A 20,733-nucleotide genomic window follows, 5' to 3' on the forward strand; every position below is an offset into this window, starting at 1 on the left:
CTTTTGTTCAATAGTTTTATTGGTCATTAGGGTAAGATGCTTGTTTGCCCAGGACTGTTGTTGGGGGAGGGGGCTATTTAGGATTCACCGATGCCTGTACATACAAAAAATATGTATAAATTAGACCCATCTTGTCCAAAGGTTATATTATTTTAATTTCTTTCAAAAAACAAAAAAACAACAACATTGTAGTATTGTGCATAAATGTTTTTTTAAAACAGTCAGTAACTTAAGCATAAAAACAGCACGGTCACATATTTACACTTAAATGTTGAACGTTAGAACTTCTCTAACTGCGCTATTTTAAGAATGAGGCTGCGTCTATATAACCTAGTGTGTTACCTATAAAGACAGCATTTTTGGGCATCAAAGGCGCGCTCGAAAACACAAGTGCTGTTTAGGAAGGCAGCTAACGAGGTTTTGAGATGATGTTTGTGGTTTCACGCATGCGTAGTGTCTCATTCCTCCCTTAGCATCATGGCGGCTCCCGTAGACCTCGAGCTAAAGAAGGTAACAGACAATTCACAGATTTATTCACCGGAAACATCCGACTTTATATAATATAAAGTCAGGTTAAAATAGCGTTTGCAGTTTGTTATTAGAGCAGAATTATGCTATTTAGCTGTACAATGCGATTTTCTGTGGTAACAGCTAGCCTTGTGTCATTACTTTTTATATATACGTGCGTTTACAAACATAACATAACTTTTTTAATTATTGTTACTACTGTAAAACTGTAATCTGTTAAAATGTGATTTAGCCCTTAAAACAGTATAATGTCCTTTCAGAATCTGTCGTTTTGTTTATTATCATCCATTGTTTTTATATATATATATATATATATATATATATATATATTGTTTAGTAACAATAACTGTAGTAACTATGGTATTTTGGCGTTTTGTATCTTTGAGTTACTGTCGTTATTGCACTGTAATTAAGACACTCCAATGTTTCCTTGCAATTTTTTTAATCACCAGATTCATTTGTTTTTCTGATTCACATACAGTTAGGTAAGACATGCTGAGATCAACACAGAATTGCCTCCTAGGCAGGTGATATACTCATGTCGCCATGAACTGTTACTACAATCCTCTCATCTGTACGTCACAGGCTTTTTCGGAACTGCAGGCCAAAATGATTGACACCCAGCAGAAGGTGAAGCTCGCGGACCTGCAGATCGAGCAGTTGAGCCGTGTGAAGAAGCATGCAAATCTCACGAATGCAGAGATCACTGCACTCCCCAACAGCACAAGGATGTTCGAGGGGGCAGGGCGCATGTAAGTCATTCAGAATAGTGCAAAATATCCCATGAATGTAAGGTTTGTTGTAAGCTTCTTCTGAATTTACAGTCTTGTTTGTGTTTGTTCTGTTAGTTTTAGCTCTGTTCATTGACTTTACCTCCTTTTCACTGTCTTCAGGTTCATTTTACAGTCAAAAGATGAGATCAGCAGTCAGCTTTCTGAAAAGCAGAAGACAGCAGATGAGAAGATCAAGGAGCTGGAGGTGAGTTTGGAGCTCCAACTTATCTTAGCTAGTAGTCTCGCGTAGCTAGAACTTTGAACAAATGACTAAATGTCAGGGATCTATTGCAGCTTATTCTGTCCAAGAAGCTGCATCTGAAGTGGCATTTACACAGAATGTTTAATGCTGTTTAAAGGTGGCATAAATGCTTTAAAAAACACAGCAGTTACAATTGCATAAATTATTTTATGAGATGAATTAGTTTTAAATATAAAATTATGAATATATACATATGACATTAATGAAAATATGGCATTATACTTTTAAATATGAAACTCAATTATGAAATATGTGCTCTATCATGACAACAACAACAATTTCAAGGCTGCTCTGATGCTGCATTTCATTTACACAGAATGATTTGATACTCCGGGCTAAAGTAGGTCAGAGCAAGCATTATTTTGTCTGACTTTTATGTACCATTTACACAGAATTTTGAGCAGGCACAGAGTTGCCTGAACTCTGCTATGTAAAGATGTCTTTAGACAAGAAGAGGTGCCTGACCCTGCCGGTCTGATATCTAAAGCGATCAATCACAGTTCATAGTTGTTAGGGCAGGGTATCACCAGCCTCTTCACGATACGGAACGTATTGCGAGATACATGTCACAATTTTATCATGATACATAACGAAATCATGGTTTGATTTGGCTTTTAAATTAATTTGAGTATAGTTCAGGGATGTCCCGATCCTGATCGCAAGTATCGGATAGGCCGATATGGGCATTTTTTTACTGGTCTGGGATCGGCAGCCCAATCACCTAACTCCGATCATTTATGTCAGCTGAGCACAATTTGCGGCAGAATGTAAACTGACAAGTAACTTAGCATTAACAACCCCATGGCTAAATGTCAGCACTGTGGAAATATTTTAAGCTAGAAAGCGAAAACTGCCCAACATCCACTTGCAATATCTGCAATACAATCATTTCGCGAGGCGGTAGCAATAGAGCTGTGTTCAATACGACGTCTTAAAACTAAGCATGCAACGGAATACGGCGAGTTCACTAAAACAACACAGGAAAAGTCTGCTGCGCCGAAGCAACAAACAATGGACAAAACATTTAAAAGGAAGGAAAAATATCCTCGAGAGAACGAAAAGGCCAAAAAGATTACAGAGAAAGTGGTTGAATTCATTCTTTGGACAACCAGCCCATCTCTGTGGTAGAGAATGCAGGTTTTTGCCATCTTTTGGAGCTTTTGGACCCACACTATGCCCTGCCGTCTCAACACTACATTTCAGACACCACCTTAACAGAGCAGGTTAGGTTACAGTAAGGTTCGTGACAACATACGAGATGATTTAAAACACAATGCGACTGCTGTTAGATTTACATCAGACATTTGGAGCTCTGATGTTTACTCCATGTCATTGCTCAGCCTCACTGCACACTGGAGTGTTTCCTCCACTTTCGAGTTTAAGCATGCAGTATTGCATGCACGCCAGTTTTGTGGGTCTCATACAGCCAATCATGTAAAACAGGCCATCGAGGAGATGCTGAACACTTTTTTTACTTTGTTATATTTGTAAACAAATAAACAGTCTGCAGCTCTATTATCTAGGCAAATACATTGTATCTGATCGGGACTTGGTATCTGCAGATATTTAATATTTTAAAAATCGTATCGGGATCGGGGGCCAAAAAAGCTGATCGGGAAATCTCTAGTTATAATGTCTATTTTGCTTGCATTTAGTATGAAAGAAATTCCGAAATGGTATCTTTTGTGTATAGTGTGAATCAGTGTTTCCCAACCACTGTGCCGCAGCACACTAGTGTGCCGTGAAAAATTGTCAGATTCCACAAAATAAATAAATGCATGAAAAACAATTCTGAGTAATTTGCCGTTTTGAAACCATAAGCGGTCACTTTTGTGATTGTGAAGAGCAGTGATTAATATGCAAAAGTGAGCGATATTTATACGTGTTAAGTGTCTTTCACAAGACTCAGCGCTGCAGAATAAATTGAAGTCTATGAAGTGACTTTACACCAGTGTTTTTCACACACACGTTTTTACTTCACCAATAAAGTCTTTGAGAGTACTAAACAACAAGAAATATTTAAAAACGGTCTAAATTTGTGAAGAGACATTGTATGTTTCATAATTTATTTTTATTAAATATTACCTTATTTTTTACAAATATCAGAGTCTCCAGTTATTGAACTGATTTAAATTCACCAAAAAAACAATTAGACCTAAACATAAACTAATCCTTTTATTACTTTCTTCGATCAAAACAACTGCAAGCTTTTTCTCTCTCTTCCAAATACATGATTTCAATGTTTATTGTGCACACCTCCCACTTTTTTACGTGGCATACTTGTAAAATCGCCCCTCTGTGACTCTTTCTCAGCGCTTGTCATGTGGAGGGCAATGCGGCGCTTGATGCTGTAATTTACAATGATGAAAGAACATTATTGAAACTCAAAATTACTATTATTTGTCTATTATTGTGGTCTTTTCTGATAAAAGCCATGCTCAGCAGTTTAAATGGGCTACCGTAGATCTGCTTTGTGTTTATAATTATTATACTGAAGTCAGAAGATTTGTAGCCATGCAGGATTTAATAAAGGAGAAGGTAAGTACGTTATTGAAACACTATTATTTTTATTACTTTTTGGATGAAAAATAATTCTCAGACTGAAGAAAGACTCTAGATTTGTTTTGATCTTTTAATGCGTAAACACTAAAGTCTCTTTTGTAGATTTCGGTCATGAATGACTCAAAATGATTCACTGACTCACTCATAGCACATAAGACGCTCATTTGTCGCCACCTAGTGACATTTCCAGAAGGGGTCACTGAACTGATCAGTTAATAAAATTGAACACATTTGTGAAACAGAAGGAAGCCTCACCAAAAAACTCTTTATTTTGCAGCTAATTCTGCATAATTGTAAACTTGAATAAACGTAAATCACAAAAAAACCTGGAATTGGTGCTTTTAACTTATTCTTCAAAAAAAATATCCAAAAATATGGATCAGTGATTCTTACCATTTCACTCCTCATGAGTTTGCATCCCTGTAATTTGTTGTAGCATTGCAAGAACAAATCTACAAATTAGAAAAGAAGCAAATTAGTTGTTTTTTCATTACCCATTTAGCGCTCTTGCCACCTGTGACCTCACACAGCATAGCTTACCTATGTGACTTTTTTGCATAGCTGAATTTCGAACATTACAAGTAAACACACTACTAAGATGGACAGAAAACATGAACAAGTTCTTGAAAAGGAAAGATATTGACGATGGTTAGCCTATGTGGGATAGAGGTGTGCCGTAGAATTATTTAGTCATAAAAAGTGTGACGTGGCAGAAAAAAGGTTGGGGAAAAACTGGTCTGAATGATGCTAATCTTTTTAAATCTTTGTGGCATGGGGGGCGTGGTCATGTGTCGGTCTGCGGGAGAGAGAGAGCGGTAAGGCTTGTCACCGGCTTGATAATATAAATGATAGTTTAATGGTAAACTTAAAACAAAGACACAAACACATATGACGGACATGTCCGCTAACGATCTCTCTCTCCGTATCACTATAACAAGACACAGGTGTTAGAGGTAATTACAAACCAGGTGACAAGCCTTACCGCTCTCTCTCTCCCGCAGACCGACACATGACCACGCCCCCCATGCCACAATCTTTTTTTCATAGAATTGAAGTGTGAAATTTCTGCGGCACTACCGTCACTAAACTGATTTTCAAAAATATTAATTCTGAAATGGTTTTCTGTAACTGATGAAACATTGAAATAATTGAATGGAAATTAATTTATGATAAGATTAAGGGTAAAAGTGTGGTTTTGGGGTGTTTACCCAGCAGGTATTAGTGCAGTGTGGTTGACTTCTGTTTTCCCCTCCAGGTCTGTATTTGCATGCCTCTCCCACAGTTTTCTGAGCACACTCAATATTTCACACTTAATTGTTTGTAGGAGGAAGCGCCTGGTCTAGTTTTAGCACTGGTATTTGCGGTCAAAATTATGGGCATTCATCAGTGTTCCCATCACTATGGTAAAAACAACATTGGCCACATGGCCCTCATGATATTCGTATCTTTACACAAACTTCCACATGTTTCATTCCACATTATTTGAGGAGTCTGCCTTTTTAAAGTGCATTTTTTTCATGGACTTTATTTGGCTATGTAAATATTTGTGAACAACATACTCCCACACCACATTAGTTTGTAAAAATAATCTATTTTCATGGCTTAAATTGATCTGAAATGTAGTCCATTGAAGATTTTAATGAATGAAAAAATTTTTTGCACTGGAACTTTGTAGATGTTTGTTCTCTGTCCAAATTGTGTGATTTGCTAAACCTGATGCGTTTCTCAGTTTGACTTCCCAAGAATTTGTTGTATTAAAAGAAATTGACACGTCAATGTCGGCATATATGGAAATTAATGATGTATTGGGTAATTTCCTCTTGTGGGTTGAAGAAGGTCATTGTAGGTATCGTCGCACCATCAGCCTTGATGATAAATTAGCAACTGTATTCTTCAATTGCTCTTAAGTTTTTTAAGTTTCTTTGAATTATTTTTGTTGAGTTTCTGGGTATGCTGGCCTGGTGTAACATTGACATATTATGATGTAGTACTGACATTAGGGCCAATAACTAATAAGGATATCCAACATCATGAAAAGAAAAATCTTTTCAAATATCTAATTTCAGAGTTGTTAATAATGAAATATTGGTTTCACATGATTTATTTTTTTTAACTTCTAAAACACACTTAATTGTTAATAATTTCAGTAACTCTTTATAATAAGTTTCCATTTGTTAACATTAGTTAACAATAGCACTTAACATGAACTAACAATGAAGGATACTTTTAAAGCTTTTATTAATCTTGTTTAATGTTAATTTAAACATATAGCAATACATTTGTTATATCAAAACTTAATTTAATTCAATAAATGCTGAAAAAAAAATATTGTCCATTGTTCGTAATACCTAATGCATAACCTGGTTAAAACAAATGGAACCTAAAGTGTTACTATAAAAAAAAAGAAAGAAAGAATAATAAACGATCATGCCTATATGGGATAGGATGTAACGAGTCACTGGTATACTAATGAATGGGAGAAATTGTAACTGAATATGGAAAACCATTTATGGAAACCTCAGTTCAGGCAGTGTTTATCAAGAAATCACATTTGTTAAAACCATAATTTATGATATATTGTCAGATTATGTAGTGTATATATATGGATTTTTTATTTATTATTATTATTTATGTTAATAGATGAGCATCACGTCATTTTTAATAGGTAATCCCCTTCTGGCCAAATGAGTAAGCTATACAATATGTTATGAAGCATATAAAAAAGATTCAGAACTCATGAGATGTGACCACATCAATCGTGCTTGAGCTCATTGATGTCATCATATGTGACCGAGTGAAAAGCCAGCTGTTCAGGTGTGTAGCTGTTCTTTACGAGTGAGTTGGGCCACCTGTAGTTTCAGGGGAGGTTCTGCTTTCTCAGACAGTGGCCTCCTCTGTCAAACATTTTTCAGAGTAATGCAGTTATTTTTTGGAAATTGAAAGACATGAGAGGGATGCAACAAGCTTTTACTGGCAAACTCACAAATGAAACATGTTAATAAACCAGCACAGCCTTTCATCCAGATGTCAAACTGTGACGCTGATACCCTTCTGTGCATTTTGCATGAGGGAAAGTTATTTTAAGGCTGTGTTTTCATTTGAGTGAAGAGTGTGCAGTGTGAGATAGCAAATAAAGTCTTACTTGAACTGCTTTGTTGTTTCCCGACTCCTCCTGTGACTGAACGTCCAAACCTATCACAGGCTATTTTAAGTTTGGTGAAGGAAATGTCTGTTTCCTTATGGTGGAAGTTTAAAGTCATGTTTTAAAGATACCGTTGCATTTTTCTAACAATGCAGTGTTTATTCAGGGACATTTTAGGGTTGATCCGTAATTTATCAGTCTCTATATACTGTTTAAAACATTTTACGATTGCACATTACTGTAGACTTAATGTAATTTTCCAGTATTATTCGAGATCATTTCAGCTGTGTTGTAACCTCCCTACTGTCACTGATCACAGATCATCTACCTTGATTGATTTTAAGCCACCATGTGACATTGGAATGTGAGTGCAGATGGATTGCATCAGAGAATCTTGATATGATTGTATAAAGAGATGAAGGGAGTCCTGGTCTGTGCACAGGTGAGACATTTAGTTGGCCATTACAGAGCATGAGGTGCCAGGTACAGTTCACTCCACCTTTCATCTGTGTGGGTGTGATGTTTCATACAGGGCCATAACTTCTGCTTTCAGTCTGTGTTGAGAGTATGGGTTGGCATCTTTCAAAGTTTTGCGGCAATAAATTTTACTAACATATGTCATCAGTTTTTTATGACAATTTTTAACTCTGTCTCTGATTCTTGAGTTTAAAGGAATATTCTGGGTTCAATACAAGTTAAGCTCAATTGGCAGCATTTGTGGCATAATATTGATTACAGCAAAAATAAACTCACACTTGCCCCTACTTTTCTTTAAAAAAAGCAAAAATTGAGGATACAGTGAGAAACTTACAATGGAATTAAATGGGTCCAATTCATACACATTGAAATACTCACTGTTTCAAAGGTATAGCTCAAAACATAAACAATATGCTTAACATGTTTTTAGCATGATAAAATCACTTGCTAAGCTTTCTGTGTAAAGTTATTTTACAACTTACACATCTGTAAAAATGATGATTTAAACAACTTTAACATTAAAATAACACAAGTTTTTAAAGAAGAATTAATGTAAGTGCTTTTTTAAAACTATAAGCTGAATATATTAATTTGGGAATTTCTGCCTTTTTAAACCCTCCAAAAATGTGTCTCACTGTAACCTCAATTTTTCCTTTTTTTTTTTTTTTTTTTTAAAGAAAAAAAAAGTCTAAATAATTTTTTTTGGTACTCAACATTAGGCCACAAATGCTGTTGATTGATCTTAACTTGTATTGAACCTTGAATATCCCTTTAACTTTTATTGAACCCATAATATTCCTTTTAAGACTTCTGTGTAAACACCCTCTTGGAATATGAAATGAGTAAAAGTGCTTTAAGTGCCCAAAAAAAGTTCAAATGATCAGGAACCTTCTTAAGGTGCGTACACACTGCCAGCGACTTTGTCGCTGCAGGTCGCCAGTGGCTGGCGGTGAAGTCGCTAGTGGGCGTTCCCACTACTGGTTGCCTAGTAACGTTTATAAATGACATTCACGGATGCCATTCCATTGCTGTTGAAAGCGAATGGAGGGAAATTACTAAATATAAATGGAATCAGTACATAAAATGCTTTATATCAAAGATGAATGAGAAACAAGGCGTGCTGTTTGCCATAGCGGCTGTTTATCTGCAGCGAAAATGCAAATGCCGGGCTGTCTGGGTCCACATAATCCCCGCGATCTCAGATAGGCCTACACCTTTCCACGCAGTATTTTTCTTAAAAATGTCCTTGTACGTGGGAAGAGACATATCATAGACCACTGGGAAATTTCTAACAGCAGTAATTAGCCTTTCATCCATCTTTCCGTTACTGCAGGAGCTGAGAGAGAGAGAGAGAAAGAAGGATCATGTGAGCTCTCCCGTCTTCTCTCCTATTGGCTGTCGCTTCAGTAAGTCGCTCTTGATTTGAATAAAGTTGAACTTGTCTCAACTTTTTCGCTTCGCTGGACACGCCCACATCTAGTCGCCAATGGTCGCGACAGCTCGTGTCGCCGGAAGTCGCTGTGCTCTCATTGAAAATGAATGGGATGGAGTCGCTGTCGCGCGCGCGATGTCGCTGGCAGTGTGTACGCACCTTTTAAGCTTCAGCCACTCTCCTAACATTGGGATTCTTCAAGGATATGAAGCATGGCATGTGCTACACAGCCAGGAACCACACAATGTTTGGTGGACCGTCACCCATGGAAGTATCTACTTTGTCCTTATTACTGTGACTGGGTGGGCCAAATTCTTAACATCGAATAAGTGTTGTTAATGTGTACATTTAGGTGGTCACATGTTCAAATATATTTATAGGGGGGTGGGGGGGTCATAGCACAAGAAACTTTTATCTAAAAAAGAACACTGCAAATGTAGTTCTGCATGATGACTTTTTTAAATACTTGTTTTGTCTTTGCATACAGTATACACATCTGTTGCTTCAATTTACATTATTTAGGTCTATTCATTTAAAAAGTAAATGAGAAAGATGTGCCCCAGAACAGTAAATGAGTGTTGAGTAGGCCTTCACTGTGTGTCTTCTGGTCCAGTGTGTGTGTTTTGCATTGTGTCTTAGCCTGTCTGTCTTTGGCTGCAGTTTGGGTGTAATCCCAGGCTCGGCCATGACATCAGCCTGAATAAATGCAGGCCTTGGGACATTGGAATGAGGCCCAGGGCTTCCCTCAACAGACTCGGTGGGTGAGAGTGCTGCACGTGACACGACCCAACCTCACTGTAAGAAGAACCTTGTCAAAACTGATGACCGCTTATTTCATTCCATGGTGACTGCCACATATTCCATAGTGTAGGATAAACGACACATTTTCCGATTCTTATTTATTTGCTCAACCTCTTGCCGTTCCAAACCCGTATGACTTACTTTCTCTGCAGAACACAAAAGGAGAAATTTACACTTTCTTGATCCCTAATTTTTTATATAATTGCACTGGTTAGTGGTTCTGCTTTCAATCTTCAAAAAGAATGCAAAAGTAGTCCATGCTACTCCAGCATCATAGTAACATTTTTCTGAAGACATACAGTAGGTTTTAGTGAGGATCAACCCAAAATTTCAGTAATTTTTCAGAGAAAGTCCATGGGAGATGCTTGTTCAAAGTTGCCATAATAAACTCCCATTGATTTATCTCTAGAAGGCTTCAGTGAGCAACATCCAGTAGAATGTTTGGTCCAAAATGTGAACATTTAGCGATATTTTGATGGTTTCTCATTTGTTTACTTAACATTTCTTTAGAAAGAATTGTCATTTTTGCCCATTTTCTACTAAATTGTGCATTTTGCACCACTAAACACTTCTAATACTCTAATTTCGTGTAAGTTACATGCATTCGGAATGGAAGAGGCTGCTGTAATGATTTGTCATGCAAATATGTACATTAGAAAGTTATTACATCATGCATAACTCACAGGCAGGTCATATGACTGGGACTTTCACACTTCATGCTGTTACAATGTTATCCTTATAACCTTTGGAAGCATAAACATTGTTTTGACTGATGAAACATAGTAAATAAATAAATGATTAAGCCAATGTCTGATTTGTCTATATTTTCCTATATCGTGAATTTTATGTTTATTAAATGCTTCATAGAAAAGAGAAAGCCTTCACAGCAGCTGTTGTGTGATCCACGCTGCATATTCTATAAATATTATGCTTTCTACCTCGTTCAATGGAATCCACATGAGATCAGTAAAATAAGTTATTGTAACCACTACATATACACTATGCAGTACATATGAATGATCCTAATGCTATCCGTGGCTATAATATACACCTGTTACCCTATGTGTTTGTTTAATGAGGAATTTTGTAAAAGAATTCATGTAAAGATCATGAAAACGTTTTTTTCCCGCTCGCTCGCTCAGTCACACACATAAATCTTTATCCCAGGTTAAAGGAAGGCCAAAAAATGTTGTTGAACTGTGTTATTGACCATTTTTGAAAAACTTGCATTACCTTCAGTTGTTTAAGTTTCATATGTACACTGGGAAGACGGGCCAACCCATCTCTAATCTCCGATATACCCGTTTGCGTTTGTTTTTTTTGTTTTTTTTTCAACACGCAGTGGAAAAAATAAAGCCAGATTGCTCAAATTTAGCACAACGCTTGGCAGAATATTTCCAAATTGTGTAAGTGTAAATCTTTTATTGAGGAATTGCATCTCTTGATATCTGGCAAACCCAAACATGTCTAAATCCATGCCTATTACCTCGTGGCTCTTTGTAATATCCATTTGCAAATTGCCGTTATTTAAAGTCTGTATTTTTCATACAGGTATGTTGAGAATTTCAATATTTTATTGCATGTTTAGTCCTGTATTTGCCACAATTGATCTAAAGGGGATGGTAATGGGGGATGTGGTTTTACAAGGGGGATGTTTTACCATTTCTATAAACGAGGGGGATGACATCCCCTCACATCCCCCCTCAACTCGAGCACTGACTACTCTGAATATTCACAATAGATGAGGAAATCATTTTAGCGGTGAGTTTCTCTTTAACTTCACTTTCCCAGAGAATAAAATGCAAAATAAAATGCTGCTTGGCAAAGAGTATTTGCAGGTTTCACACTCTCTTAACATCCAACCACACTGCCTTCACCTTGCAAAGGTAAATGTGATGAGCCTAAAAAGCATGTTGACATAATGATGGGGATTGTTAGCGTTACATGGGGATCAACGGTTGCTGACTTGCACACTAGCCCTTGAAAGACACTCTAATACACACTGTTGTGAACTCAGCCACTGAGTCACACAAATGTTTCAGAGGCCTGCCTGCTTTTTTAATGCCTGTGTACAGTGAGACCGCATAGCTGCCATTTTCCACCTAATACATACTGAAACCGTATATAGACCTCAGGGAGCAAATGATCTCATGGCACCCGTGGCCTCTGTATTCACAGAACGTGGACGAGGCAATACGTTCCAAAGTAACATGATGTTCTCAGCATCTAAGCAGTGCTCTGGCCCACTCATCACCCTCGTGATGCCCATGCATAAGTGATGACTCCTGGGGAGGACAATAACCCACCACTGATTCCTTTATGAGGTCATAATTGGCCAAGGATAAAGGTGGGCTTAATGCCTACATTAGGGGAGGGGCTATAGTAAAGCTTGTGAGAGAAACCTGTTGACACGGCTTTTATGGATCTGTCAGCTCCTCTCTCTCGGCCTCTGCTTGTTATTTTTTGCTACATTTGCAGGGTAAGATGAGAGAAGCTTGTTATTAATACTACTAATATAAAAAGTGGGAGGGAGATGCTACAGAATAAGTCGCATGGCTTTGGTGTCATCCTCCAAGATTGGGGACAAATGTCCTTACATGACTCTTTCATGCCCACTTCTCTGGGACACTTGATCGGTCTCACACCTCCAAGCTGTGTCTACTTAAGCATTTACCTTTTCCACCAATCTACAGCAGGTTTTTAATTTTTTTTATTTACATAGACTAGCTACAGTTTTCATCTGTCTCTCTAAGTGTACATTATACATTAGTTACAATGCATAATCGAATAATAATGTCAGGTTAAATACACTTCGTGCAGCACCTCTGTCAATTGGGGTCCAATTAGCGTGTATAAATCCTGGATGAAGCCAAGCTACAGCTGCATTATTGAGGTCCGTTATGGTACGATTTCAGTCGTTTTAAAAGTGTTTCCATGACATTTTAAAAAGACAAATAATTGTCATAGTCCAAATAAAATCAAACATTTAAAGTGCATGTAAATGTACTACTGACTGGGGTGTTGGAAAATCTTGCCCAATTTCCTTAAACCAGAAACCACTTATTTGAGGGGCACAGGATAATATCTCCACCAAATGTCAAAACAACATTTAGGGTTATTTCACACAAGCACTTTTGGTTGGAATCACGTCAAAATACATTTTGTTTGGATAATGTGGACGCTGTTTTACGAACTCAGGAATTGATCTCGAAAGTGGCACAAATACTATGGTTGGCTAATTCTTTGGTTCAATTCATGAGTCCCCATTCAGAAATTACTCATTGTTTTGTGGGTGTTCCTGTAATTATTGGAGTAGATACACTTGAATCTAAAGGCTTTCTGTCAGGTTTTTTAATTGCATGAGTAACAGTGTTAAATACCCCTGCACCTCGCTACTGTTTCTGTGGCACCAGTAAGAATACAGCTTTTGTTTCTACAAGACCAATGTTTTTATACAGCCCTGAAGCTAAATGCTTTGCATTCTTGTCCTTTGTGTTCACACTTCAGGCTATTTGCACAGCATGAAGCCAAGTCTTCCACCTCCATTTCTCTAGAATTATTAATGATAGCTGCAGCCACATTCCTTTGCCAGTTGTTTATATTCTAAGTTGCCCAAAGTGGAAATCTGTTTACACCACATTAACCATGAAAATTTCTGTCTTCATCTAGTCACCCTCATGTTGTGAACTCAGTCCTATGTAACTTTCTTTCTTGGATGGAACACAAAATGAGATGTTAGACCGCATGTTAGGGACGGACAGCTAAAAAGAGCAGCGTCATCTTTCTTTAAAGTTTCTAATTTGTGTAACTCTGAAGAAAGAACATCATGTGACGTTTGGAATAACACAAGGGTGAGAAAAAAATTTTGGGTAAACTATTATTTTAAGATCTGTAGCTCTTCTTTGCTGCTGATCAGTTCTCTTGGTGTTTGCGACAGTTCAGAATGGTCACCCTGCAGCAGTGGAGCCGGCAACAACAAAGAGCTCATTTACAGCAGTGTCTGCGCAGACTATCTGCCCTGTCATCTGTGCACTTTCAGATGTCACTATGGGCACCCCTTCATTCCTATAAGAGGATCCATTCAGGCCACAACAATGAAAACTTCTGCAGCTTGAGTCAGACAGAACCGCAAACAGAGGACCACAAGACCTCTCTTTGTGCCTTCTGCCACATTGTTCTGGGAAGGTCGGCCTTCTGAGGTATCATTATCCGCATGGAGAGTCGTGTTTCCATAACACAATGTGTTTGGGCAAAGGGGAATCCCCCATTAGTGGTGGCTGTTGGTGGGTTCATACGTTTGATAACCGGTTTAGGCCAGAATTTGGTGCGTTGATCTTAAACTGTGTGTGTGTGTGTGTGTGTGTGTGTGTGTGTGTGTGTGTGTGTGTGTGTGTGTGTGTGTGTGTGTGTGTGTGTGTGTGTGTGTGTGTGTGTGTGTGTGTTTCTTAAAGGGATAGTTCTTCTGTCATGATTTACTCACCATCATGATGTTTCAAACCTGAATGACTTCTTCCATGGAACACAAAAGGAGATGTTAGTTTAATGTTAGATTCAGTCATTATTCACCTTCATTTCTTTATCCCTTTTCTACACAGTGAATGGTGATGGAGGCTAACTTTCTGCCTGTTGTCTCCTTTGGAATTGGACAAGAGTTTATTTTTATTTGTGTGTAATATAGAATTTGCTTTCTTTGATAGATTTATAAAAGAAATCTGGATTTAAATTGTGGTATTTCATAGAAGAGAGCTCAGTGGAGATGCCCATGCTGTATAGAAACCAATCAGGATATTCATGGTGTTCAAAAGATTAATTGTTTCACACTCAACGCAATATATCTCTGTAGGAGGCAATCGTCTAAAGTTAGGATTGTTTCTGTTCTTTCTCATCATGGCTATAACAGTTATAGTAGGCTTCTGCAGTATTTTCTGTTTGAATCTGAAGCTTCTACTCTTTGTATGTGATTCATATAATGAGAAACCTCAAAGTGCAGGGGACAGCTGTGACCAAAGGATTTGCCTTTCATATTAGTTTTTAGTGCGTCATTCAATGCTCTTTTCTTTAAACGTGTGCCTAACCCAAAATACAAATTAAAGAAATAAACAAATAAGCCCCTGAAAAAAGCATTGTGGGATTGACTCTCAACCTCTTTAGTATAGCCCACATTATACTTTCTAGATTTGTAATGCCCTAGAAAAGGTGCTGCATGCAGGCAAGGGTGCAGCACTGCAAAAAAAAAAAAAAGTTAAACATTCGCAACTATCACTGTTTTGTAAGTATGACCATTTGTAACCCGCTGTTGGAGATATTTCCCTCCAGTGGCAGCGGTAGCTCATTACCAAATGTTCCATTGCCTGGAGAAGTATTCCGACTTCAAAAGGGTGATTTAGATAACATTACACATCAAATAACAAATGTTTTCATATAAGCGTTTTTCTTCAACTTAGGGGACTTTTAGTCCAGTGAATCTCTAGAAAGTAAAATCCCATTTAAACACATTTCACACACACTAGTTTACTAGTTATATTCTTTGCAAAGGCTCATTACAACACTAACATTTTATGTATCCTAAAAACACACAATTAAATACAGTATTTTCACACACTTGAAATGATGCTCAATAAAAATACTGTACTCACATGTGGTATTCCCTTAAATTGTTCTTTAAACATCACTGGTCTCGTTTAATCTCAAGTAAGCTCTACGGACACATTTGTCGAGTTGTTTAGGAAGTACGCAAACTTTTGAAAACTTAATTGGGGCAAAATTGTGGGATAGATAGATAGATGGATAGAGATCATTTTCTCAAAAAATATTGAAATGGTTTGTATATTATCTAAACACTTTTTGTTTAGATTATCATAGTTTTAAACATAATATTTTGTATTTGTTTAATTGATTTTTATATTCTAGTATTAAATGTCTGAGTATGCTAAAATAGTCAAATCTGCAATAAATGTAAAGTTCAAAAATAAATTAGGCCTGGTAAAAGGTTTCTAAATCCATTTTAAAGTGACCTTTTATATAACAAAAAGAAGAATGATTCACATTTTTGAATCAATTTAGGGTTCTGCCTGGCTTCTTTTACAGGTGTGTTGCAGGAAACGCTTTTCCAAAATGATTTTCCATGGTAATTGACAGATCATGTCGCAGATCCTGACGGTAGAGTTTAAGTTATATTTAATCCGTAAAGATTTTCAGTATGAAAATTATGGGTGTGCATAAGAGGTTGTGCTTACAGTTTGTGGCGCTCATATTTTAGGAAAACAAACTTCTCTTATATCTGTTTAACATACATTTTTAGACTTGGAGATCAATGAAGGGGTGATGCAACATCCTGCACACCCCGATCCCCATTGTTTTCCACTGCTGTGGTTTTTCTGCCCTCTGACATATATTTGTGACATTTTCTTGGCCCATCCTAGCAGTGCGACCTACAGTATAAATATGTAGCTTTTCTGAAGCCATCCATAAAAGACGAGCAGAATGGGGTGGTATGGGCAAACTGATATCAACTGTTGTCATAACTCCTATCATGCTTGCTCAGGGAATATTTGCCTCCTCATTAATGGCCTGCAGACTGATTTCAAAACAGAGGCCATGATGTGAACAAACCCAGAGGAATGTTTTACTAAACCTCGCCCTCATCTGAAAAACAATCCGGCATGTCGATAACCTGTTGCAAATGTTTCTGAAGTTCTTTAAGTGCACAGGTGAAAATCCTGAATACAGAAATACACAAGAAGCTTTGTATGCAAACAGGCTTGATGAGATTCCAAAAATGAATCTTCCCTTCAACAAACAATTGCCTCTTGCTTTTTATAGGTCAGCGTTCAGATGTCTCAGTTCAATTCGCTGAGTTTTTTTAAGACATACTCTGCATAGTTTTAGCCTGCCATCAGGAATGGTTCCATGGAAAATCTATTTGTGTAAAGAAAAGAGAAACTAAATACCTCTTATTCCAACCCAATAATCAATGCAAGTCCCTCTTACTAGGAACTAGGGTTGCAACTGTATGAGATTTTATGATAAACGTCTCAGAAAATATCACAGTATACGGTATTACACAATTACTATTATCAGTGAAAACAGAAGGGTTAATTTTTTTTTTTTGAGCAAACACATTATTTTTAATTGAAACTTGAAAGCATTTATTTTATTGATGTGTAAAAAAAAAAAGTCTCGCTCTTGAAAATAAAATAAATAGAAAAAATAAGAAAGCTAACATAATTATAAACATGATAAAAAATATAATGTAACTATATAACATGTTATATAACTAAAGCATGTTAGTTTACATGTTAAATGAACTACTAAATGAAAAATAACATCAGCTGTGTGAGCTTTTGAAGTAATGTCCTATGATTATTAATAATTAACATATACTGTAGGTGCACGACAGTGAGGCCAAACTGCTCTTGTCTGTCCCTTTAACTCTGTGTTTCTCAACTGGTTTTGCTTCAGGACAGATTTTACATTGGAAATCATGTGGCGACCTGCTATAGATTAAACATAACCTGTATTTAATGTATCCTGGGTTGCATGGTTTTCTAACCATTTTGTTCATGGTTTTCCAGTACAAGGACATGCATCAAGTGACATTATTTTTGTTGTTGATGTCAACGTTTGACTTTCATCACACAACTGAATAACACAACTGCATGACTATGATAAATGAATACTGCAAGAGTTAGATTAACATACAGGCGCGAAGAGACTTCAACATTTCTAAATTGCACAAATAATAAATACATATACATATTCGTCTCTGGCTTGCTTTTGCTCCCATGTCAATGATGCCGAGATCTACTTTTATATTTAATTTAATCACTGAGAAGGTTTACCTGCAAAATTATTACCTGCACCAAACATCACAAGCAGCCTCAAGAATGGACACAGAGTAGCTGTATAACACTTTTCCTTGAGCAGAATATTGCGCTACAGATCGGGAGACGTGCATGGTTGCCAGATTGCACAAAATAAGTATAACATTAGGCGGAATATTTCAAATTTGCGCAAGTATAAATCTCAAACTGAGGGTGTTTTGTCTCTTATCTGGCAACCATGAGCATGTTAAACGCTTGTGGGGACGCGTTAGGTCCCAATGCAAGTTAACTAAAGAATCCAATGAAAAATAAAAATGCTTTTAAGATAAATGAGGCTGTAAATTGCCCATGTCTGCTTTAGCTGTTTGCGAGATTATCATTAAATCTGCCTCGGCAATCTTAAATAGTCTATCACTTGGGCGGCCGCCAAAATATCTTCAATGGGAGAACCATGGCATTGCTATTTCCCTGCTGTCCGTGACCCAGTCCAAATAAACCAGTTGAGAAACACTGCTTTAACTCTCACACACACACTCATGTCAGACCCTACTAGGAACACAGTGGACTTGAAACCCACTAAATTGGTAGTTCTTCAAAAGACGAAAAAGGAAGTTTTTTCCCCTTTATCCAACAAAGGTGTAAGGATATTGTTATTGAATTTATTTTTCAGATTTTGATGTAGTAGTATTCGACTTAGGGGCTGAAGGAAGGGTGAGGTTCTCAGACAGCAGTGAGCTAATGTGCAGTTTTGCTTGGTTACAAGTAAACACATGGCGTATTTTACATGTTTCAAACTACAATCCCGTATTAAAAATATACATAACTTTTAGTGTTTTTGACTCTAGACTCACCAAACCCTAAATTGTGATTATATTATAAAAACCCTTGTAGGGGTTTCATATAAAGTTGAAGAGTAATCGCTGATTTGTTAATGTGGTTGATGACACAATACTGCACAATGATTTTGTTGTTGTGTTAATTTACTTTTTTCTTGCTGTGTATGTGAGAGGTGTAACCATGGTGCTACATTGCCTAGGGGCAAAGGTTTTCTCTGCGTGTGTGTATGTCTGTGTCTGTGTTTGACTCACTTCTTTTGCAATGCTTGGCCGGAAGACTTCAGGTAGAGGCCTGTTTCTGTGCAGTATCTCGGCCACTAACCAGGTGTCAACCAAATATGTGTGATCACATCCTGAGACATGTCTTGCACAACATACATTCACAATTTCTCCAGCACGTACCTTTGCTCGAACGGAACCGATATATTGTTCTTCAGCAAATAAAGTCTTTTCTGATAAATAAAGAAAAGGTGATTTTGTCATTTTTGTATCAACATGAAAAACATCTCACACCAGTAGGATATAGTGTTAGAAGAGTGTCTTTGAATGTGATCCCAATAAAGATGATTTTCTTATTTTATCTCAAATAATTTTAACAGCTTTATCAAAACATTTGGAGTATTGGAGGGTGTGGTGTGTTCAGAAACCTTCTGATTTACTGATTGTGAATGATTTAAATCATTTTTCAGAAAAAGTCAGTGAAACAATTAAAGGGATAGTTCAGCCAAAATTAAAACCCTGTTATTTACTCAAATGTTGTTTCAAACCCGTATGACTTTCTTCTTTGTAACACGAGGAAAATACAGTGGAAAAAGGTTATCAGCAGTTAACCTCAACTTCAGGAGTAATCTAAATACTTTTTAGTCAAAAGTAGTGTAATACGTTACATTTTAAATTCTTGTAAACAGATTACAGTTACTGACTTAAGTAGCCTACATTACATTGGTTAAGCATATTTCTAAAATTATGTGTCAAATAAAAATTTAAAAATTATATTATTGAATATACTTTATTTTGTTATTACAGTAAATACTTCTTTAAAATATTTAAAACAATTTAGTTCCACGAATGAATGTCATACAGTTTTGGAACAACATGAGGGTGCGTAAATGTGTGACACATTTTTCATTTATGGGTGAACTATACCTTTTATACTGTAGTAATGCACTAAAATTATTGTATGTTGCACCTGATAGTATGTTTGCCTTCTGTTTTTTTCTTTGCAGCAAAAGAAGACGTACCTGGAGCGCAGCGTTAAAGATGCAGAGGATAACATCAGAGAGATGTTGATGTCCAGGAGGGCCCAGTAAAACACGCTTGCACCCATCCACGTGCAAAAATACTGCTCCATCACCTTTGTACACCATGTCCTTCGTTTAAACATGCATTCAAGAATATGCGTGACAACCAAGCTAGTTAGTCATTTATTAGCTGAACAGTTTATTTAGGTTAATCAGTAAAAAATGAATGTACTGTTGACTGTCTGTCTAATAATCTGACACCTGAGTATTCTGTAAAATCTTTTTAATTTATTGTTTATTTTGGCATTTCTTTATAGTCTTGTTTTCTATGGTTTTGTAAAGAAAAAACATTATATAACCAGGTGTTAACATGGTAATAAAGGTGACTTTTTAACAGAAAGCAGTTTTCTCTCTCTCTCTCTCTCTCTCTCTGTCTCTGTCTCTGTGTGTGTGTGTGTGTGTGTGTGTGTGTGTGTTCAGGTATATGTGGTTTGAGAGGACTATTCACAAGCACTATTCTAGAATATATACAAGTAATTATGCTATAAATGTGGTTTATTATGTGTCCTCGTAAACCAAAAGGCTAACAAAAAACCCATACTAAATGTGTTTTGAAAATGTAAAAATGCTGAAAATGTTCTGAGAGGGTTCAGTTTAGGGGTAGGGTTAAGGGATAGAATGTATAGTTTGCACAGTATAAAATACATAATGACCATGGGGAGTCCTCGTAAACAACAAATACCAGTGTGTGTGTCATAGAGTGCACAGACAGTAATTTAGATACAGACAGTTATTTAGATACAATATAAATGATGTGGTGTTATTAAGGCCACATGTCGTTGCTGTATAGTCAAGT

At 36.8% G+C, this 20,733-nt stretch overlaps 1 protein-coding gene across 1 annotated transcript; it reads left to right on the forward strand.

Annotated features, from left to right (window-relative positions):
- Positions 1-428: 428 nt before the first annotated feature.
- On the forward strand, positions 429-20,277 carry pfdn1 (prefoldin subunit 1). Its single transcript, XM_052104453.1, has 4 exons — positions 429-510; positions 1,114-1,280; positions 1,422-1,506; positions 19,863-20,277. Exons 1-4 carry the CDS (start codon positions 478-480, stop codon positions 19,944-19,946), a joined length of 369 nt encoding a protein of 122 aa, XP_051960413.1. The 5' UTR covers positions 429-477; the 3' UTR covers positions 19,947-20,277.
- The last annotated feature ends 456 nt before the right edge of the window (positions 20,278-20,733 follow it).

Source organism: Xyrauchen texanus, chromosome 34 (assembly GCF_025860055.1).
Source record: "Xyrauchen texanus isolate HMW12.3.18 chromosome 34, RBS_HiC_50CHRs, whole genome shotgun sequence".
NCBI classification, from domain to species: Eukaryota; Metazoa; Chordata; class Actinopteri; order Cypriniformes; family Catostomidae; genus Xyrauchen; species Xyrauchen texanus.

What these genes read in the sequence shown, in the direction of transcription:
- pfdn1 (XM_052104453.1), top strand. Translation starts at nt 478, where the DNA reads ATGGCGGCTCCCGTAGACCTCGAGCTAAAGAAG. An exon ending in TTCGAGGGGGCAGGGCGCAT is followed by an intron (nt 1,281 to 1,421) that starts GTAAGTCATTCA and finishes CACTGTCTTCAG; the next exon opens with GTTCATTTTACAGTCAAAAG. An exon ending in AGAAGATCAAGGAGCTGGAG is followed by an intron (nt 1,507 to 19,862) that starts GTGAGTTTGGAG and finishes TTTTCTTTGCAG; the next exon opens with CAAAAGAAGACGTACCTGGA.